The sequence below is a fragment of the Lagopus muta genome, chromosome 1, assembly GCF_023343835.1.
Source record: "Lagopus muta isolate bLagMut1 chromosome 1, bLagMut1 primary, whole genome shotgun sequence".
Taxonomy (NCBI): domain Eukaryota; kingdom Metazoa; phylum Chordata; class Aves; order Galliformes; family Phasianidae; genus Lagopus; species Lagopus muta.
In genome coordinates this window covers 106,812,267-106,836,122 of record NC_064433.1, presented here as the reverse complement: position 1 = coordinate 106,836,122, position 23,856 = coordinate 106,812,267, and the positions used below count along the sequence as shown (strand labels likewise).

Below are 23,856 nucleotides of genomic sequence, written 5' to 3'. Positions count from 1 at the left end.
CTATTCAAATTTACAGATTAGGCAAAAGCCTGGAGGTGAAAGGTCAAATAAAACAGTTGAAAGCATTCTCTATAGACTTCCTGGTTGTGGAGTGAAAAAAAAGAGCACACAGTCCTCCAAAGCATGCTATAAACACCAGAACAGTGTGAGAGACACGTTAATAGGTTCCATTCTTGATGAAAATCTCAGAACAGCTTCACTAATATGGTGTAGAAATCCAATATGCCAGATGTATTTGCTTGGTGCAGTGCCCTTCAATCTGGGGATAGCAAGACCGCGAAGGACAATATTCTTCAATAACCAGCTCAAAGTATTGTGTATTTTAGTTAAAATTATCTAAAACACTTGGAAAAAAAATGATGAAAAATGGTGGCCTTTGCCCTCACAGTTATTTCTTTTTTTCCTTGCAGAGAATTTGCTTTTTTGAAGTATTTTCTTCGCACTGTGTTACCAGTGTCACTTAATCAGCTTTGAATTAGATAATAGAAAACAAATAGTTTTCATATTGGTGGCAGCTTTCAGTCAAAAGTTTCAGCAGACTTTAATTGTTAATCCATATAGAGCTCCTTTGGTGTGTTGCAGTATGATTATTAACACTTTAGAGATGGGAAAATTTGGGAAGAATCAAAGGACACCTAGGGTGAGATTAATCTCATGTAAGCACAATTATCCAAAAGTTTGTGTCTCATGTAATCATGCAGATTCCCACTGCAGATAGTAGAGAGTGAGAGTGTGATTGATCTCACCTTTTAAGTAGGTGTTGCAAGTTGCTGTTCCAGGTGAAACTGAAAGACGTGATGAAGAAAATTGTATGGAAGGCTGCAGAAGATGTCGAGGACAACTGATCTGTGCACCCACATTTAAAGATGGGTGAAGGTTGAGGAAATGAATCCTAGCAGCAGACAGTGATTTGATTCCTTGTCTGCAAATGAGTATGTCAGCACTTCCCTGCCTGGCTAGGCTGCTATGAAGTACACATGTTGGATATTACAGGAGACTCCAGTGTCAGAGTATTAGTGAGCATGCCAGTGTAGAGGAGAGAAGGCTCTGGGGAGACTACATTACAGCTTCCTATTATTTAAAGGAAGATTATAAACAAGAAGGAAATCAACATTTTACAAGGGTAGATAGTGATAGGACAATGGGGAGTGGTTTTAAACTGAAGGGAGGTTTAGATTAGATGTTAGGGGAAAGTTTTTCACTGAGAGGGCAGTGAGGTGCTGGCACAGCTGCCCAGAGAAGCTGTGGTGCCTCATCTCTGGAGGCGCTCAAGGCCAGGTTGGATGGGGCCCTGGGCAGCCTGAGCTGGTGGGGGGCAGCCCTGCCCACAGCAGGGATTGGGGCTGGGTGGGCTTTGAGGCCCCTTTCAACCTCAACCATTCTATGATTCTATAAAATGTAATTCATGTAAACAGAGCTCCTATTTCTTTCATCTCCTGCTCCTGTGGTACTTTTCGTGTATAGAGTAGAGCTGGTCTCCAAAGGATGATCAGAAAGGATAAAGTGATCAAAGGGTGACACAGTTATCAAAAATATTTTAGGTTGTACAAGATTAAATAGCATGAGCTGGAGTTACAGAACTCAGAGGCAGACTTCGACTTTCAATTTGAAAACCTCCAACATTTTGTTTCTGTAGAAATGCGCTCACTGGAATAAATACAATCAATTCTTTGTTGCTATTGTTCCATGAGGTGGAAAAACAAAACAAAACAAAAACCAAACAACAACAAAAAAAAAAACACCCCCAAAGACCTAACCTCTTCGAGTCAGGATCTCTGCCAGCTTTTCACCTCAGCCAGCAGACAAAGGCAGTTCATTGCTCAGAGAGCGGTGGAACAAGAGGCACAGCATGAGGGTAAGGGAAGATATGAAAGGACAAACTGACTGAAAGATGGGTACAGTGCAAGGAGTGACTGAAGGAAGCAAAGAAAGCGTGAACAGTGCAGTTGTAACCAGTCTTGAGGGCAAACTCGATGATTGGTACCACCACAGCAGGAAGAGATCTACTTTCTCTGCCCTCATTTTTATCCGAAGAAGTCACTGCAAGAGTCTGGAACGAGCTGCGTGCACACCGTGTCATTGGGATCAAACGAGGCAGGCGGCGAGCCCCGAGCTCTTGTTCTCGGGGCACCGAGCACCCTCTAGTGACCGCTGCTGCTGTGCTCGGTGCTGGGGAGAGATCCCTCCTCCCCCCGCCATGCCAGAGCTGACCTTAAGGCAGCAGGAGGCGTGAGAGCTTGGAAGAGACGCCGAAGGAAAGGGTGCTTCTCTATGGGATACGTGCCGTGTTGCCCCAGTGGCCAGGCAGTGCTAATATTAATAAATCAGTTTTATGCGGGGAAAGGAGGAGAGTTTCCCCTTCGTGATCAGATTTGCTGACATTTTATTTAGTTGTGAACTAGAGGGTGGAAGTCCCAGTGCAACGTGTGGTGAAAATTTGATTAGAGCTTATTTGGTCCTTGCACACCAAGCAGAGCATGGCCAAGCTGAACATTTAGAGCTACGTTTAAGTAGAAAACTATTTTTTTAGAGAAGTAAGATCTTTGTAGATGTATCTTCGTGTGTCATAAAGTAGTGTTAATTTCTCTCAATTTCTTTAAATCTACTATGGAAAAAACCGCAGTGCAATGTCTTTTATTGAACTGAAGTTTTCTGACTTGTATCCTGGTTCTGCCAAAATGGGACCTCCTTTTTACCCTGATATTGATAAAAAGATCAGAGCTTGCTTTTCCCCTCTCCTCTCCTCTCCTCTCCTCTCCTCTCCTCTCCTCTCCTCTCCTCTCCTCTCCTCTCCTCTCCTCTCCTCTCCTCTCCTCTCCTCTCCTCTCCTCTCCTCTCCTCTCCTCTCCTCTCCTCTCCTCTCCTCTCCTCTCCTCTCCTCTCCTCTCCTCTCCTCTCCTCTCCTCTCCTCTCCTCTCCTCTCCTCTCCTCTCCTCTCCATGGCTTTTGTGAGGATGTTAGAGTAACCTCTATCCTCTTGGTCAACCAGGCTCAGGAGCCACATTCTTGGTTTACCTCCCAGATAGCAAGGTGGATTGCAGAGCTGTCCACACAGGGAATGCTGTGATATATTTCCTACTCTAGTAGATATGATATAAACAAACAAACAAACAAACAAACAAACAAAAAGCAATCAACAAAACGAGGGTAGATTGTTTTAAAAGTTAATAAGATTGTTTCTAATAGTATGATAAATGATTTCTTCTGAAATATTTTCTTGTCTTTTAGGTGAGTGCACACATACTGGACATACTTCTTGTACTAGTGCTAAAGGCTGTAACAAACACAGCAGCTTGTTCCAGCAGTTGTAAATTTTCTCTGGAAATTTATCTCTTTTTAGCACCTAGTCAAATCATTTATTTTGCATGGTGAGATCAAATCTATCTTTTGTCTCCAGTGTAGAAACACTCGTCTTTAAAAATGGAGCTCTTTAATCCTGAAGGTCGAAGGCACTTAAAGCAGTGTTTAAGCCTGTCTGTATCTTTGAAAGAACTGAAGCACAGCTGTAACTTTAAAGCATGTTTAAAAATCCTGTTTTGATCAAATAGCATAAGCACATATGTAGTGCCAAGCAGATAAGGTATTGTTTTGCTGTTCTGTGGTTTCTAGATGCAAGCTTGAATGTAAAAGAAAATTTCATCAGAAAGTAGCCCAGAGAAATTGGGGCAAAAAGCTTGAGAGCAAAGTTATGGAGGGAAGCAGTGTTATGTGGCTTATGTGGCTTTTTGTACTCTTTGATACTTTTTGTATTATTGTGTTTTCATTCAGTCTGTTGACAAAGACACATTTTTTCAAAGTCACACAACATTATTTCAGACAATAGCATGTAGTTGCCTAACATAACAAAAGCATATTTTCTTTCTAGTTAGCCTTAACAAAATGCAGAAAAGAGAAAAATAATGGAAGTGTTTATATTATTTTTCTGTTGTAACTGAATGATGGTGATTTGATTTTGCTGTTCTTACAATACGAAGGCTTTGCCTTGCAATTGGATTGACATTAAGTGTAAGCCCTCAGAAATCTGCCTGTGGGTATTAGCATGAAAGTCAAATAAACTTCATTGAATTCTTTGGCATAGAATGTATGCCAGTTTGAAATGGCAAAATCCTTACTGGGCTGTAGGCTCTGTAAAACTCATGTAATGAGAATAACAGAGCTCAGCAGAGTCTGATATTGCCTGCTGTATGCTTCCAAAAGCCCTACAGAAATCAACAGGAGGTTTGTCTATATGGAGACAGGATGGAGAAGAATCATTACTAAATCTTGCTTGTGAATGAATTTGATAAATCCCACCCACTGGAGGGATAGATACTTCAAGGATATGATTAAGAAAAAAAAAATATATATATATATATATACATACATATATAATATATATGTATATGTATATCAGGGGTTTAACTAGAGTGTAAGTCACCCAACTGAAACATTATACAACTCTCTGAAATTTCAAGAAAAAGGCTCTAATCTTTTGGCTGCCTTACTCATTGTTTGGAGATGAAAAGGGAGGAAATCAACATCCCCATGAAATACAATTACTGTAAATTGTTTTCTTTTTTGCTATTCATAATGAAAATAGGAAAGTTACCAGAAGTTACTGACTAAATCAATGGATGAAGGCCTCAAGAAGATAGTCAGCAGTGCAACTCCAGATTTTTATATGAATAACTCATAAAGAACAGAAATTATTCACAGTGGTGCTGTGAATTGCTCTGAGTGGACCAGAAGTCACCTTTGCAATGGAGAAAACTCATTAAAGTAAACATTAAAATCATGCTAAACTTTTACAGCAGATTGATCTTTTGATATCTCAGGACTCAGAGTGGGGAGTAAAAGTAAAAGACACTGCCTCCATTTTCTCTGTATCAAGAGGATGCTAGGTTAGATGTCAGTAGGAAATTCTTTCCTTGGAAGGTGGTGAGGCACTGGCACAGCTGCCCAGAGAAGCTGTGGTGCCCCATCCCTGGAGGCACTCAAGGCCAGGTTGGATGGGACCCTGGGCAGCCTGAGCTGGTGGAGGGCAGCCCTGCCCACAGCAAGGGTTGAGATGGCATGGGCTTTAGCCCAAGCCATTCTACAGGTCTCCAATTCTGTGCTGGATGCTTCCTCAGCCCCTTGGGCTGGCTGGGGAGGCCTCAAGACTTCAAATCTTGTGAGGCAGGTGGAGATGAGCTGGGATAGAGGCTCAGCTGTGTGACATACTGCCAAGACTAAAATAAGGACTTCCCACAAGGACCTCTTCCAGGTTCTAGTTGCTCCAGTCCTGTGTTGCTCAGTAATAGGAGCACAACAGCTGGGTCCTGGGATTGCCTGCTATGTGGTCCCCATGGGGCCATTCCCATCAGTAAGGGTGGATGGAGGAGCTTCCCCTCTGTTCTGCCTCACTTGAGGTGGAGCAGCACCTGCATGGTCAAGGCCCAAGGGCCAGAGTCTGGGAGTTCACCTACAACAGGTGCTGCTCTGGAGGAACAGCTTTGGGTCAGCATGGGAGGAAAAGATTGACCTGGGGCTCGTGCTGCTACCATTGTCAGTACGTATCATTTGGAAAAAGTTCATTCCAAATATCACAGTCATGGCCAGGTACAGAAAAATGCTCTTATTTCCATTTCTTTTCCCAAGGAGCAGGAGAGGAAGGCACTGGGAGAGGATGAGGTTGCCAGCCTCTACTAAATGATGCCATTAAAGGTTGTCATTATTTTTTACTCTTTTTTGACCACAACAGGGTTCCTGGGTAGAGAGCACATGCCTGCTATAGTGGAATTTTATACACCAGGCTGTGGTGCTGTCAAACAACATGTCCGATGTTCTGATGTTGTTACAGCAAGTATTGAGAAATCAGAAGCTGGTTGCAGTCAGACAGGCTTTAAAAACTGCTAGATTATTGAAGAAGTAATACATTCTTACTTTTTAAATTTTTTTTTAATTTTTTTTTCTTTTTTTTTCTGTTTTAGAGAGTTCTATTCTCAAAATTTTATCATCCAAAATGTTGCAAGGTTTACAAGAGTGAGAGAGAATTATGCCAGAGCTGGGTCTTTGCATGGCATCTAATACCATGAAAACACTTTTCCTTTCTCATTCCCAACCTCTTTCTTTTTGTTTTAAGAGCTCAGCACTCCTAAGCAAGGGCCTAGGACAGGGATGACGTGTTATTTGCACAGCTGCGAATTTTGGGGTGCCCTGTGTATGCCAAGTTCTGTCTAAGGACAAATAATTATGAAACACAGTATAAAATGTTACTATCATGCTCAAACCAGGAAGGGAATTGACAGTGAAACCATCTCATTTTCGAGCAGGAAAAGCTATAAACTAACAAATGGAAGAGTGTGAAAAATTTAAGGAATTCGGACATTTGCTTTAGAAATGCATGTTTTTCTGTGACTTCCTTTCCTTGGTGTGAAAGAGGTATCAAAAAGAAATTATTGTTGCCGATCTCTTGCTTCTTCTCTAAGAACAAAGGTGCTAAACCTGATAGGCTGGAAAGCGTCCGTAGCCCAAGAACCTAAGTATGAGGTTAATGGACAAATATAGATGCAGTGTAAGCTGGCCAGGCTGCTTTAACATATTTGGAGATACACCCACTTGTACGCAGTCAGGCTGCGGCCCTGAATCAGCAATTCCCCAGTGAGCAGACTGCATGAAACCAATGCCGAACGTGGCCCATTTCATCTGACATCTGCATCCTGCCTTGGAGCAACATGTCGCACTTACTGCACATCAGATCACACCTGCCCAGGCAGTCACAGGCAGTGGACTTTTTTTGTTAGAAAAAAAAAAAAAAAAAAAAAAAAGATTTTTAGTCACATATCATCAAGAAAAACAACATTGTTTTAGGACTCTTATCTCTTCACTCCCAAATATCCTGTTTCTTCGAGCTGCAGTGGCCAGGACCAATAGAAACCTCTTCCTGCCATTGGCTGACTTCATTTCCCAGAGTTAGCACAATCTCATCCGCTCTAAACAACCTCATCAAAACTTCTTTCTGGTCAGAGCGAAGCAATAATTATTATTAGCAATTATTAGCGATCAATAATCTTGATCACATTATGGCAAGCACTATTAAGGTAAGAAAGGGGTACCTTTTTCATTGGAATTTTTTTCAGTAGCGTTTTCTTTGGTTTCCTTTATCAACCTAGATAAGTTAGAATTGGGCAACACCCCCACTGCCACAATAGAGGACAACAAGATTTCCTTTGTACTGCCTAGTAAATTTCCTTTTTCCTACTCCAACCATCCGCAAGGCTTAAAAACTTCAAACTCGGAAAAAAAATTGGGTTTTTTAAATTCACTGTTCAGTGCTGTGGATTGCATATGCGAAGCCCTTTTATGAGAGCTTCTGAAATTTCTTGTAGGTACCATTCTGACAACTTGGATGTGTTTGCAGACTGACAGAAGGGGAGAGGGTGTGTGCTGAAAGGCAAAAAAGGGTTCCTAAGAGTGCTAGACTTTTGGATACTTTAAAATGTTTCTCTTGTTGATGGGGACACAAATACTAGCAAATGGGAACCAGAGGCACCAGCTCTTCTTTCCGTGTCCTGCAGATGTGCTTTTCTAGAAACTCTAGCCTGGTACTATGGACTTTTCGTAAGGTTATTTTAATGGTGATGTTAAGATCTCATGGGCGTGTTCTTTTTCTCTTAAATTTTCAGATAATAAAATTCTTATGTTGACTTATAAATTTCTCTCGGTGCATGTTTTACGTGTTTGGTTTTCTGCTTGTTTGTTTAATTTTGATTTTTGGGAATAGCTTTGTTGAGTTTTTCAGGTTGTATCACTTAGAAAGTGGATTCAATCTATCCGTCTATCTATTGAGTTTTTGCTTTTCTCTGTGTCGCAGTAGATGTCAGTTACATCTATTATATCTAATATGATTAATCGCAAAATTGTAACTGTAACTAAATGTTTTGTGATAGTGAAACTAATTTTGTGTAAAGAGCAAAAGAGATTGCGAGGTACAGTGAGGGCAGCAGCATTGCATTATCAAATTCAGAGTCAAAGTATTTGTTTTCTTCATGGTATTGTCTATTTTGGTACTTTTCTAATAATGCCAGAGTTTTTGTGAGAGATACAAAGTAGTGATGGTGCTGGTTATAGGTAAGCAGAGCTGCAGTTAGATTTCTTGGCAATTTCTGCCTAGCTGTTGGTATTTAAAGATCACTGAATGCTTTTTGTTATAGTTATCAAAATCTGAAAGTCTTACCTGATGACAGCGTGGTTAAGAAGTACAATGAGCCTTCTCTTTTTCCAATCACTGATGCTTTGGAGAGGCTATCTGTAGATCTGAATCCGCTTTGCACTGCTGACCAGTATCTGTTACATGCAATGGTGCTTCTGAACCGGCTGAATTCCCTTTGGTTTTGCTGCACTTTTCAGAGTGCATTTTCAGACATGAGAGGATCAGGCTCTCTTTGAAATCTTGAGGCTCAGGAGGCAAGTTTTGCATTGCTGAGAGAAAGGGGTATGTGCTGAGATAGTTATGTGGTTTTTGGTGTTTATTAAACAGAGTGCGCTCTTGATGCTGATGGGAAAATTTTCTTCAAAACTGATAGTACAGTGAGATTAGATGTTATATATGCTTTGAAGAGCTTTTATTATTTATTTGTGGTCACTTTTTCTATGATTACTTTATAATAGGGTAAGTGGTCGTGAAGAATATCTCATCCTTACTATTTCACCTCCACCTAATGCTTAGAGTGATGAGAAGATGCCATATGCAGCTGTATGTTGTGCAGCTTGTTAGTGCAATGCAGGCAGCAAAGCCTCCTGAATGGGAAAATGCATGTTTTTGTCTCCTTGTCTGAGAATGCAAGCCCTGCAGAGTGAAATCTACACCCCAGAACGCTGTGGATTTTAGCACTTAAGAGGTAGGGAAGGGCTTATATTCTGAAGCAAGGATTTTATTTATGAGTGTAAAATGTAAAATTACTGGACAGAAATGACAGGTGCTTTGTACTCTAGGTGCAGGAGATGTACACTGACATGAGGCTAAGCCAGTCCAAAGAGATTCAATTCCTCTTCTATGCTGAGTACATAAAGAAATTATTTAACTGAGAAGTTTCTGAAATAAAGAAATTCCATTCAGAGGCCAAAAGGGCGCTTGTGCTTGTGCTAAGTATTTTGTAATGCGATTCAGTGATGTTTTTTGCCATTTCAAAATAATGGCCCATGCTGCCTGCCATGTCAGCAGCACCAGGCTGTGGCCAGGGGAGGTAGAAAGCCTTCTGTGGGAGCTCTGTGAGGAAGCTTGCTTTCCTCTTTAGGGAAGCTGTGGAATCATTCAGTGTGAAAAGAAAACTGGGCTGCGGTTGTTCATAACCAGATAGAAATTGCTCTCGACATATACACGTGCAAAGTTGACCTGCCAGCAGAACAGTTTGATTCATCCTCCTGTCACAAACCTGCAGCCAGACCTGCAGGACTCATGAGAAATTGGACTGGCTTAATAGGGGCTTTCCCAGGAGATGCACCTCTCCTCATCCCCCAGCCTCTTCTGCTGCTTGTCTTTCCTGGAGTTGAGATTTCTAATACATTCACTTCCGTTTGTCTGCTACATTTAATTTAATCACTGTGATGTTTTTTTTGGCATTCAAAGGCTAAAATGCTTTTTCAAGTGGGGGAGGTCTCCCAGCCGTGAGGATTTCAGTGCCGATGTGACATGTACTCTTCTGGCACCTGGCAGATACGTGCAGAAGCACAGTTATGCATAGCCCTGAAGCTGAAGGCTGTCAAATCAACACAATACTGCTAATTATAAGCATCCCACTTGTTACAGTAAATACCACGTTAGAAAATATCAAGGACTTCTGCATAAGGCATGTCTTTTTTTTTCTTCTTTTTTTTCTTTTTTTTTTTTCCTTCTTTTTCTAGACTTGAGCAGAAGTAAAAATATCTATCCTGAAGGTCATTTCATGTTGTTTTGTTTTGTTTTGTTTTAATTTTTTTTCCTATATTTTTTCCCAATATCCCATAGTGAAGGAAAGAACATGAAAGAACATGATGAAGAAAAATGCAACTGGAATCATAATTTCTTGCCATGTACCAAATCTTGTTAAATTTCTTTACCTTGCACTAATTCTTATAAAAACTGTTCAGTAAATTATCATGACTTTGCAATAACCTATTGATTACACTTGTGGATATTTCTTTTACTCTAATTTAATTATAAATATGTGAATGTTCCCTTTCCATTAGGAATTTCTAATGTAGTGCTTGCATGGAAGCTATGACTCCTGGGAGAAAAAAAAAATCTGTATATTTGATAAAGGGCAGGAGAATCATCATTGTGACTTCAAAGACCTGAGAATGTATGGATGTATTTGTACAGTTTGTATTGTTGTATGGATGTATGAATGATTAAAGCAGTATATATCTATATCTATCTATATATACATATATAGTGGCAAGATAATTTGTGAGAAATATTACAAAAAATTTAAGTTAGCCTGTGTTTCTTTCTACAGCATTTTTCTCTCATATTCTTACAGAAAATTTAAATACTCTCGTATATTTCTACATCCAAGGAAAACTACAGTCAGTTAAAAAAAATCTGTTCTTGGCATATTTGAGTCTGTTTAGAGATCTGCATCTGCACTGAGGCCAGTAGAACTAATACTAGTACATTTGTACTTCTGCTCCTTGCATAAAATTAATTAAGTAATTCATTAGTTGAAGATTGTTCTGGGTTTTTTTTTTGTTGTTTTTTTTTTGTTTGTTTGCTTGTTTGTTTTGTGTGGGGGGGGGGGGGGGGGGGGGAGGGGGGTCATTATTCAGTTAGCAAATGATTCACTTTAAACCTGAAAATTGGTTTTGGTGTGACAACACAACTTTCTTAAAGTCAAGTGCACACCTAAGAGCTACGGTGAATCTGAAATAAGAGCAGAGTGCCTTAAGTCATTTAAACTGATCTTGCTTTATTCAAAGTTTCCACCAATTTCAAGAAGTTCATAGAATCAGAGAATCATTAAGTGTGGAAAAGACCAGCAAGATCATCTAATCCAACTATCTGTATTTCACTGCAATAAAGACAGTAGAATCAGACCTATACTAATTTCCAGGTAAAACATGATTTCTGACTCAAATAAAGAATTTCAGTTAAGAAAAAGACATAAAAGAACAAAAAAAAAAAAAAAAAAAAAGAAAAAAAAAACACAACAAAAAAGGTATTTTGAGGATATTTTCTTTTGCTCTTAATCATCAGTCATTTAACTTGAGCCGATTTGTGGCTGCATATGCCAAAACTAACTCCAGAATAAGGATCTTGCTTTCCAGAAGTAAGTCCCCAGGCAAGGAACAACAGCTGGAAAATGCATATGTTTGACTGCCTGGGTTGGTTTGTTTACTTGTTTTTTCTTAACAAGAACTATATTATCTCTTAACAAAATGTTTTTCAGCAAGATCCATGAGTTACAAAAGGCCTTTCAGAAATAACCTTTAAAGAATCAAGTGTTCTTGGAGAATGATTTGCTGAAAGATAAATAGAGAAGTATTTTTAACAAGTGTCCGTGCCAAAAGAAGATATTTATTTTCCAAGTGACAGTTTGTAATCCAGTAAAAATATATGATGTTGTTCCCTTGCAAGGAAATAGATTTCTTAATGCAATTTTCTACATCAAGCCAGCAGAATTATTTTGAAAATCAATAAAGCAGAGAAAAGAAAACAAAAATTGAATGTGTATTACTTGTGTTACCAATTTAAAGAAAGTTGATGGGATTTAGTAGGATGTATCACATGCAGTGATAAGTCAGTCAAGTCAGTAAAAAACTTTGCATTGACTGCAACATGACTTCTATCAAATTTACCATTAACTAGTTAAAAAATAATTTCCTTTGTTGGATAATTACACAGTAGAGAAATGTCAGCATTTTTTCATGTCAGTTGTGAAAAGTCTGGAGTCAGACCAAATGAGCATGCGTTCTGTTTGTCATCCTGCTGTCCTCAATATATGTTTGTGTATTATGGAACAAATATTGCCTGTGTTCAAAACACAGACAAAAATACAGAAACTCTGAAGTGCTTATATGAAAAAAGAATCAATCCTTTCCTTAAAGGATGTATGTTTGCAGGGTTTATTTTAATGTTGCAACCAAGCCTGCCTGAGGTTGGATAGTAGTTTTCTAGTTGTTCCTTGACTCACCTACCTTTTAAAAGGGTGACTATGTAAACAAGTCATCACAGTGAACAGAGAGAGAAGTTGTTTCAGGAAATCTGTTTCCAATCTGAATCTGTATCAGGATTGGAAACCTGTATTGCAAGGAAGCTCTCTCTCTCCCTGTTCATGCATCCTTATGTATACAGCTGCTCATTTTTACTACACAGTCATCCTATTAGAACCATTAGACACTGGTTAATAGCTTGTAAATACTGATTAATAACCAGTAAATATTGGTAATGTATGTGGTTTCTTGTTGTTTTTTTGTTTTGTTTTGTTTTTTTTTTATAATACAGTATTAAGATCAGTGATTACTACCATTAGTAACTATTCTTTACAAATATTATTTGTTTCAAAGTAAAATTAATTAAATGAAAATAACATCATAAATATCATTGAACTTCAAATAATTAAAAAGAATGAATAAGAACAGCTGAAGGAGACTTCAAATGATCATCCAACAGGCTGCCCACGGAGTTGGTAGATTCACCATCTCTGGAGGTGTTCAAGAGCCGTGTGGATGTGGCACTGAGGGACATCATCAGTGGGCATGGTGGAGATGGGCTGATAGTTAGACTAGATCTTCAACCATAATGATTCTGTGTTACTCTGTAGAATGAACCAGACAAATGATCTTTCAAACATATTTTGGAAATGAATGAATGAAAGGAAGGCATGGGATGCAGTGTCTCCCTTCACTTACAGCCTATGTTTATTTGGGATGTACACTGCAACCCATGGGTAGGAAGTGGTGTCACTAGGCTGGTGTTAACCCCTTCGCACTAGGAAAAGATCCAACTTGCTGAGTGAAACATGTGGCCTGGTTGTGCAGTGCTTGATAGATGGTAAGGAAATACAACAACAAATTACAAAGACTGGGTATATGGAAATACCTGAAGGAAGAGGTAGTGAGTGACTTATTTATGGCAAGTGGCCAAGCTCTTTAAAACTACCTGACTTAAGAGAGATCAGAGAGCATGAAATAGTGCTCTAACTGGGAAAAGCTTCAGGCATTTGGGCTTGCACTCCTCTTCCTTAGCTGTTAAAGGCTGTGCTCACACTTGGACAGAGAAATGCTTTGTGTGACAAATCCCTAATTACATCTGTGCGGCAAGAAACAAGTGGCAGCATATAAATTCTGGACAGAAGATTTTGCATAACATCAGTGCTAGCCCATAAGATTTTTTTAAACCAAATTCTTTAGAGCTGAAAAACATCTTTTTTTAGACTATGTGTTTATTATCTTGATAAACAGTAAAATGCTGCCACAGCAATTACCTTGATGATAAAGAGTCTGTAGACAGATACTTCCTGCATTCATTTCCTGCCAAGATAAGTTGCCAAAATCAGGGACTACCAATACAGGAAATGCTTTCAGTAGGAACTTCCTATCTGTTAATATGTAATTCACTGAGAAGATCTAAGCCCTTCTCGCTTGATATAAAGGTAATATTTCACCTGCTGCTGTTTAAACATTTAAGCCACATTACAACAGATCAGTTTGTGTAAAAATTTAGGACCAATGCTTTTACATTGAACTATTAAATGTATTTATGTATATACAATCCATTCAATGGTATAAAAGATGGCCCTGCATTTACCACCTGTAAATTGAGGTGGTTCAACATACACTGTCATTCTGTCAGGCTAAGAGCAAGAAGCCTTTCCCCGTCTTCATGCTCGTTGCTTGCATCCTTTCCCTATTTGTATGCATGATCAAATAAAATTTATGTTTCACTAATGCTTGAGGTGTACTTCTCCAAAAAATAGCGTGTTCTGAGTATATTAAAGAGTCATCTCTTGCAATCTACAGACATATATATTTAATTAAAATAACTGAAATGGAAATTTTGCCACACTCTACACAGAAATAAAACCATGGCTAGGCTGTACATTTGAACTTCTGGTAAGAAAAGGAGAAACCTGGAACAAAAGAAAAGCAAACAATGCCAGAAAACCTCCACAGCTAACTGTAACGTCAAGGTAATTGCTTTTGGGCACATGAATAGAATGAATGAGGATTGTGGAAACCTTGAGTGAAATTGGCCAAAATGAAGTCCAAATTATTTGGCCAGTGGCTTGACTGGGGCCAGGCTTTCACCCAAGTTATTCATGACCTCAGCCCAAATATTATGCATTGTTCTGCCAATGACTCTTGTGGAGTCATGCCAAGTTTCTGCCACTGTGTCTGAGATCAGTATCTTGGCCTTTCCCTATAGAGCTGAGAAGTGCTTTGCTATTGTGGCTTTGGATATATCATGCCTTTTCATCTTTGAAGAATAGACAAACATTCAGTTATCCCCTTAAATTAGTATGGGAGGGACAGATATTTAGCTTTGCGTTGTGATCTAAATGGCTGGCAATCAGAGTGAATTTACAAACTCTTTCAAAGAACGCTGTGAAGATGTTGCTTGGAATACTGGCTTTTGGACATGAGAGCTGGTCCTGTTTGGTCCTGACCCAAAAGCCTGGTTCCTGAAAATGGGTTCTTCTGTTTGAACCTGGTGTTGGTAAGCAACTCCTACGAGGCCATGGGTGAAGAAGCTCTAGGAAGTTGCCCCTTGACTTTACATTCGCAGCAGTGCTGGGGAAGTACATGTTCCATCCTGAAAGAAATGTCCCTAGTACATGATTAGCCAGCTCTTATCTACTTGCATACATTTTTATTATTGTTAGTCTTTGGCGTATTCACATCAGCTTCCCTCATGCATAAGGTATTCCCATGGAAAGTTCTCATTTTTTTTACTAATCAAATCAACTCACTAATGTAATAGCCAGACACATTTTTTGCATGGTTTCCATGCAGCCATTACCTTGTAAAAAATTTTCCTGTGATTTGTCATCAAGGCACAGTTGCATGTACCGTTTTCATGGAATTCAGAATCTGATTGTTTAGTCTACATAAAGGGGGAAAGAAGAGGGGGATCCTGTGCCTTTAATGTTGTTTATAACGGTTGGACAGAGCTTGTCAGGTGAAGGTTAATTGCTCTCCAGTTAAAGCAGTTCTCTGCACAGATGGGTTATCAGGACTGAACACTCGTTACAAGATTAATCTCATTTCCGACAAGACTTCCCTTTCCTTCAACTGATTTTTGCTCAGCCATTGGACCTCTCACCAGCCGTTAAAAGCAGGGTGGGTTACCTCTGGGATATTAATGCTTGTGTGCAGTGAAACAATACAAAGCGTGTGTCATATCGGTAGGGAACATCTTTAGGAGACAGCACATTTCAGTGCTGTTCTGAAGGTCGAGATTCATAAACAACAGAAACAATCAGGAACATTTATTTATCGCACTTAATGAACACAAATTCCAGCTGAATCATCTGTAGTCTTCCTTTTTCGTGTCTGCTCTACTCTAAATGTGACATTTTTTAAGTTCCAAAACTCTGTTCTTGTTGAAAGGTTAGTCAACAAAATAGAGATGTGGAAATGTGAGATACGGAACCCAAGTCTATCTATGCTTATGTCTGGTCAATTAACTGATAGATGCAGTCACTTCAGTTAATGCTTGTTTCAGCAGGAGGAAATTTAACATGGTACCCACTTGAAGAAATTCAAACTTCATGTTTTGTTGTAGTTGTTGTTGTTGAACTCTACATCAAACCTGATGAATTTTCATTTTTCCCTAAGCTGAAGTAAACCGGAACTGGACCCACTACATTCAATGGGCTGCAGAAGCGTGAGGTGGATGTAAAGTGAATATAAATGTTCTTAATAAAATATTGCCTTTTTAACCAAATATGCAGCAGGTCTGCCAATCCAAGGGTGTCCTGAGCAATTGGGTGGAGTTTGTTCAAGGAGGCTATGGTATGAACACAAGTGTATCACTAGAGTGTTGAGTCTATTTTCAGGAGTTCTGATACAACCAAAATAACACAACTTGGCAAAAGTATCTGACTGCCAAGTTTCTTCCATGCTGATTTAGTCAGTAAATTCCAAAACACTAAACAAGTACTCAAGGCAACAAACAGGGTATGTTTCCTCAGTTTCCTGTTCTGGCTTAGGATCAGCACAGTCCTATCTGTTTAAGGCACAGAGTCTCTCCCACTGATTTCACTAAGCTTTGGATTAGGCTCTATAAGGGGTCACAGGCAGCACAGCATTCATCTGTAATGGTCATTATAGATGTGAACCATTAGACAATATGAATGCATGCCAAACTGAAAGCATTGGAGCTATTCCAGATATGTTTTAGATTAAAAACATGCCTACCTGCTTCATCATCCAGGGCTCTGCAATGGAGATGTGATGGACCCCACTTACTTTTTATTGAACAAATTAGATGGGACATTAGGACAGAGGTGTTTGCAGCATGTACAGTCAGAGAGGTTAAATACTAATGAGCCTTAAGTACAAGGAGACATCAAAAGATTATGTTATTTCTTCCAGTCTAGAGTCAATATACATAAGTAACTCTGACTGTAGTGTGTCCTATTTATATCATATTTCCATGGAAACTAGGACAGACACAAAGAGCACAATGTCACAATTTAGTAGAGCAAATTCAATTTTTTTAGCATAATCATCATCATTAGTCAATTCACATGGATCAGCTGACTGAGATGCTCTTCATTTCATGGTGTGAAAGCTGTTCATGTTTGTCCAGAATGTGGCTTGCCTTTCACATCGTTGTTACCACTGTTGAAATGCATAATTCACCACCTAACTGTGCTCATATCCACTCCTTAGTCCCCAGTACAATTCAGTAAGAGCCAATTAATGTCTGTGGGTGCCGTTTTCTCTGCATGGAAGAATTTAGTGATACACCTTTGCTTCATATGCACTTCTATGTCTACCGTCTCTTTTTCAGACTGCTCCTCTGCTGCTATCTGTCACATGGCAACAAAATGGAATAGGATACTGGCAGGAAGGCTCAGTCTCTACTGCCATATCTCTGACATAATGGGCCAACATGATAAAATAGGAAGCATTGCTTTTGGAGCAATTCTTGTGTATAAAGATAGTTCTTTGGTCATAAAGCTTACATTCTATCTTTAAAAATGACAATTGCTTAAATATTTTAGTCATAAAAGTAGTCTAATGACTACGAGATTAAAAATAATTATTCCCTTGGTTTAGAATTCACAGGTTTTAAGGAAATGTACTCAGTGCAGTTATAGAACTGAAATGAATGGTAGACAGGAATTTAACCTCTGGTGATCAGCTTTAGAAACTGTTTGTATGCAGAGCCAAAGAAATTCAAGTGGATTCTATTACTGGTTCAAATAAGATCGGAAAAGTACTTAGTAAATCTTGACAATCCCAATGGCTTCTTTCTGCTGGAGCACGCAAGCGTAGTAGAAAGTTTTTAAATAAACCAAGTTGAAATTTTCCAAAAAAGGTCCTATGGGTTAGGTTGTTAAATCTCTGCTTAGACCCTGTAATAAGGCTCTCCATTTTGCAAGGTTGTGAACAACTGAAGAGTTCCCAATACTTCTGATTTTGTAGAAGCATACAAAATCATTGGATGGATTTTTGAAGGTGAAATACTTCCTCATGATTTAGAAGTGTCCTTGTGCCAGTTTTGGTTACCTGTGTGGGGAAAACAAACAACAATACCTATTTAATCAAGTTAAATTAATTAACCTACTTAATTACTGTAAGTAAAAAAAGGAAAAAATTGAAAGTGTTGATAACTTCTTTCCTAGAAAAAGACTTTGGTTACTAAAATAATGTAATTGAAAAGCTAAAAAAAGTGCTTCACACAAGAGATGAATTTAGACAGAGGCATTGCTGTACTCTTCTTCCTCTTACCTTACTCCCAACCTGTAAACTTTAACAGCTGAAAGGAAACAAAGCTGAGGTTCTCCAAATCCTCTCCTGTATTTTCCTTCCTACCGTTACTATGCTGAAATGGAGGCTGTTTTTATCTTGCAGGTTAATAACTCTTGTTCATGTTAAACTCTTCAGAACTTTCATTTGATGATTTTGCAACAGATTTTTATTTGCATAAATATCAGTGACATTATTTCAGATGAAAAAAATGCCACTAACACAATGAATATTGAGGATTTGACAACTACAATTACTTTTTAAAATGTATTTGAATACCTGTTTGATAAAATATTTGAAAATATTTTGGAGTATAGCATGATCTTTACAATTATGTGTAAACTATTGAACTTCAAGTAATTCTGAATGGATTCTTTCTCTATAACGGTGCCAAGTCCTTTCCAATTAGCATGAATGTTATGTCCGAGCTGTCCTCATATTCACTTATTTTTCCCACCTGCATCACATACTGGATCTGATCTTTTAGAATACAGACTAGAGCAAATTCAATCCCAAGTGTATTTCTCTTCTGATTCTTCATAGGCTTCATAGTTTTCCTCTTTCCTAGAGGTTTTGTTTGGCCTTGACCTCTGTGAGTCTTAGCTGCCTCTCAGAGGATGCAACTCTTGCCAACTCTCACAATTTTTTTCAGGAGTCTTGTGATACTTAGTGGTTTTCTTAAAGTCCAGTTTCTTATGCTTGAAGACCTCAGCTTCCATTTCCATTTACAAAAGACTCTTTGGAACTAAAGATTCTACCCTAAGGGCTTGATCCAAAGTACATTACTTTTAAATACTCCACATTTCTGGATCCTGACTTAAAAAACTTCAAATGCTTTTTTGTGACAGAGCTGAACTCGACACAGAGCAGGGACCCTGCAGAAGAACTGCATGCACCATTTAGATAATTCTTACCTGTTTTTAAGAGGGCTGTACATACTGTTTCTACCACATAGGTGTTGTCCTGGACTTGTGAGCAAAAGTAGATCTCAAGAAAAGCAAGAACCTTGCTTAAGATTTGAGTGCAGATAAACTCTCGCTAACCTGGGATTTTATGGTGCACTTCTTAATTAAAAAAGTAATGAGCAGAACACATTTCTTATCATGTTTCTAGTTTCTAAACTAGTATCCAGATGGATTCTTACCATCATATGTCCAGTACTAAGTCTCACTCCTGAAACTGTAATTAGATAAAACTGAAAGTTCAACCTATTAGATAAATATATTTTCTGTATTATAATTGATAAAGCCTTCAGCTGTTTATTTTTTAAACCAGAAAATACCTAATGTTCATAATATCACAGGTAGATATAATGCATCTCTCTATATTAGTGACAGTTTTCCCTCCACGTATTTGAATTTATGGAACTTGAAGGCTTTTGTGTGACACTGGAGAGGACTGATTAAAGGGGCTGGTAAATTGCTTGAGAATGGTCATAATAAGGTGGGGTGCCTGTGAAACCAGGGGCTTTGTTTTCCTTTTCTTTCTGACTGCTCTGCTGTTCTGTTCATTTGTGAAAAGAGGAGGACTCCAAGAAATACATAAGGTTCAATAAGACCAGGGAAAACATTGCAAAAGGTTCTATATGAAAGTTTAAATGTGGAAGTTGAGAGCAGTGATACACAATGTTTAAGTTAAGGTAACAGTAAGGAATTTACATCAGCTTAAATTCGTGACACTTCATGGAATAGTGTATGTTATGTTTTTCACCTTTTGATCTGCTTTTAAACTTCATTATTCACATTTTAAAGAGCTTTTCTTATTCTCAAACCATCGTGCTACTTTTTTATTTTTATTTTTATTTTTATTTTTATTTTTATTTTTATTTTTATTTTTATTTTTATTTTTGTTTTTGTTTTTGTTTTTGTTTTTGTTTTTGTTTTTGTTTTTGTTTTTGTTTTTGTTTTTATTCATTTTATTTCATTTTACTTAATTCTGAATTGAAAACTAACAGTCTTATTTTTTCAGCTGACCCCAGAATTTTGGTTCAAATGAACCTAAGGTTCAGAAAGATCGTGAAATTTGGCAACTACTGCTGTTTAAAAGGAAGCTTGATGAATACTCAGAATTAACTCTTAAAATCTTAGTTAGATAAGATAAACCAAATAGGGTTGGGATGATGCTAAAAAAAGGAACTAGTAACTTTGATAATGGCACTAAAAATGAATGCTCAGCAGAAGCCAAAATGCACTTTCTTCCAAAGTAATTTACAAATGACTGTATAACCAGCAGCAACAATAATAGTGAGTGGAGATCTATACTCATAAAAACGCAATAGAAGTTGGGAGAACGAAATATGCCAGGGACATACTTTTAGTCCTAAAGTATCCTATGGAGAATAAACTGATTTCTTGAAACTGCCAGTTGCTTTAGCATAATGAGGGTACTAGGAGGAAAGAAAAATAAAATCACCACCTCCTCTGCTCTGTGAAACTGCTGTCTTTTTCAGGAAAGTTGTGTTAGGATAAAGATGAACACTTCCCTATCTGTTACAGAGTGCCTTATGCCTAGCAAATGGCAGATACCTGGCTGTCCTAAGGAAGTGATGCATCAGGAAGGACTCCTCAGTCTGTACATGTGAACACATTCTCTTTATTATACATGGTTTAGCAAAGACTATTTGCATACTCAGCTGGCTCAGAAAAAACTGTCCTGTCACTAAAATATCCAAACAGAGCCTGCATGAAAAAATGCATTCAAACACTGTGTTTTTCTAAGCTATATCTTCTATATTTGCTGTAGCATGAATGTTTAATATCTATGCATTCTATTTTCTTTACCCAATGTGTTGGCTAAATGTTAATTCTACCTTCTTTGGAGGATGAAAGAATTTTAATGCAGCAGCTTGCAAGGGAAATATCCAATTATCTCATCTTCAGTATCACATTTTTTTCTCCTTTCTCTTTTAGTTGTCTTTCTTAATTCACTTTCTAAACATTCTACAACCTATGGTTTTGCTAATCAAATATCAAAAGATATCTCTTAGCTAAAATAAATTATGTTTTAAAGTTAGATTTATACACTGCTCCAAAAAAACCCACCCTGCTAAAGAGATGAATGTTTCATCTTTATATGGAATCATAGGATCATTTATGTTGGAATAGAAATCTAAGGTCATCGATCTGTTTTCTCTGCTTTATGTAACCCTCAGTTGTTCTCAAGATCTAAACACATCTCCAAAGGATAGAGTTGGTTTCACACTGTCTCCTACATCTTCACACAATTATCCTACACTTCTTTCCACCAGAAACGCAGTTTATCTAGCTGTATATTTAGGTCTTGATGAAATGCTTTTAAGAATAGCTTACAGATGAAAAATCTATCAGAATAATGAAAGCACAGAAGAAAAACAAACAAAACCCACATAGTCCAGTACTTTTTTTATGTTCATGATCAGCAGCTTACTAATTGCTCTGTGTTTCTGCCAGAGTACAGGACATATTGTCTATGTTAATTCCCAAGTTGTAAGGCAAGTGGGAACAGAGAGTTATGTAGCAGGGATGAATCAGAGCAAGTTCTGTACACACATGATCTGGTGGCTAATGATTAGAGCAGAACACTAGAGAGGAGTCTTCTATTATACCCACACATCTTTGAAAAATTCAGTGTGACCTGGAAAAACCACTGCATTTAATTTCCAGGTTCCCATCCTGTGATTTTCAGAGTTTTTCTGTTTTCCATTGAACTGGTATCAGACTGCTGTCTCTTGTTGACAAACAGTCCCATTAACAGCAGTAGGAGTGCTCATGTAAGAGATCAACATGGAATGCAAAATTCTGAGCTACTGAGTTTTGAAATGACTAATGTTGTTTGCTTTGCAATAATTTTTTTTGCAATATGCAATAATTGCAATTTGCAATAATCTTGCTAACACCTAGTAAGTATTGTGAGAGCTAGGAAAATATCTTCAAGGACTGAACTAGAAATACACAATCAGAAACTCTGAACTTGGAAAACTTCTTATATAAGAACTGAATTTTCAAATAATGGATTTTAAAGCTAATTTTTCTGTGTAAAAAAAAAAAAAAAAAAGTAATACTTAGTGTACTCAATGTAGAAATGCTATTTGCAGAGAAAAGTAGAATACAAGGTGATGTAGGAATGTAAAATGTTTCTAGCAAACCTTTTCCCTACAGTTGTGACTGAAATCCAAAGCTTTAGAGGGCAATAAACAACTTTAAAACATGCCTGGTCAGTGATGAAATACTCAACATGAGGAAGCAAAAATCTTCCTGAAGCCTTAGATCTGTTTTCCATATTCTTACAAAAGAGTTGATTTATAAAGTTCTGTTTTAGATTTCAGCCTTACTGAAAGTACCTCATAAGGAAAATGTTCAGAAAACTTACTCAGAAGAACCTCTGTTCTCTTACTAAAACCAAGTATCTATTTTGATAATTTCCAATGAAGCAAAATTAGTTTACAACAAGCAGTTTAAAATTGGTGTTAAAAATCCTCAGCAGTTTGTATTTGGGCTAGCTGCACAATTACAGTCTGAAGAAATGTTCACTTTCAACATCTGTGTAGATCAAGTACAGATATGTGAGGCTGGGCACCTATGTGTACTGAGCATTGCAATTAGTAACCTGGCTTGTAAGTACACTGAGCACCTACAACTACAAAATCCTCATTAACTGGATGAGTTCCAGGTGAACTGAATGATATATGAAAAAAAACCCAAAACTCTAAGACTTTCCTTGGTCAAAGTCCAGTCTTCAGTGTTCAGGATTTCAGAGGGAAAAAAAAAAAAAGCATAAAAAGCCCACCTTTTTGCTCTCATATCAAGTGTTTTTATTGACTAGCTGTTGCCTTTGGCTAACCTCAACTGTTGGCAGGTCCTGACATCATCAAAAGCCAAGCCTCAACATTGCAAAAGGGTAGGAAGATTCTCTATATGATGAGTGAGAGTTGTCCTTTCTTTGATGGGATGTGCTGCATTAAGGAATTTGCTCCATTAGGAGCATGCAGGGATATTCCCTCTCAGACTGAGTGGACTTCTATAGATGAGAGGGATTGGGACTTAGAGGAGAATGCAGGGGTCACTGTGAATACTACACATTGCATTCTTTCCAGCCTGTTCTCCCCACAGTGAGGTCCAGAGGTGGCCCTAGTCAGTTCAGGTGCATCTAAAATAGGAGGGATCCATCCAGGAACCCCTTGACACCTTGATGTTGGCAAAGATAGGGAGACAAAGCAACTGCAGGAGCCAGGACAAGAATGAGTCATATCTATGGTTTTAGCTAGGTTTGTTCCAATTTGTGTTGTGTCTCTTCCCTCTTCCTTAGTCTTTTCACTACCATTTATTTATTTATTCATTTATTTATTTATTTATTTGCCAGCATTGCAGAGTATCTTTTCATTTCTTTATTACCTGTTGTGTATCGCATTCAGATTGAGAAGTAACCTTTGGCATAAATGTGACAGTTGTTGGTCATGTTGGTCACTCTATGCACTTAATTAGAGTTTTGTACCCATGTCCCTCCCCTGTTAGTTGCAAATATTTTCCTTTCCCATGTTGCATCTAGTTCTACATAACATTCATAGTTAGTAAACACTATTGAAGCATTTGAAATATCCTTTTTAGCTCCAGTACCATGGAAGTTTAAAAGTCCATAGTAGGAAGTCATCACACTGTGGTATAAGTCTTGCTGTATATCTTATTCTTTGTGGAGTACATTTATAATAGAATCATAGAAGTTGGAAGGGACCTCACAGCCCACCCACCCCAACCCCTGCCGTGGGCAGGGCTGCTCCCAACCAGCTCAGGCTGCCCAGTACACCATACAACCTGGCCTTGAGCACGTCCAGGGATGGGGCACCACAGCTTCTCTGGGCAGCTGTGCCAGCACCTCACTGCCCTGTCAGTGAAGAACTTTCCCCTAACCTGAACCTCCCCTTCTTGTCCTATCTATGATAAGATCTTGCTGACATATGGTAGT

The 23,856-nt window shown here is 38.3% G+C and overlaps 1 protein-coding gene across 7 annotated transcripts in view; it reads left to right on the top strand.

The window, feature by feature from the left end:
- Positions 1–23,856, top strand: part of ERG (ETS transcription factor ERG) — a 147,197-nt gene that overhangs the window by 75,990 nt on the left and 47,351 nt on the right. For 2 of the 7 annotated variants that reach the window (XM_048933849.1, XM_048933843.1), the window contains exon 1: positions 7,353–7,565. The exons of 3 other annotated variants lie outside the window; for them this stretch is intronic. In XM_048933849.1, coding sequence (XP_048789806.1) covers positions 7,497–7,565 — 69 coding nt within the window. In that variant the 5' untranslated portion in view covers positions 7,353–7,496. 2 more of the 7 variants (XM_048933848.1, XM_048933850.1) reach the window with 2 other exon arrangements.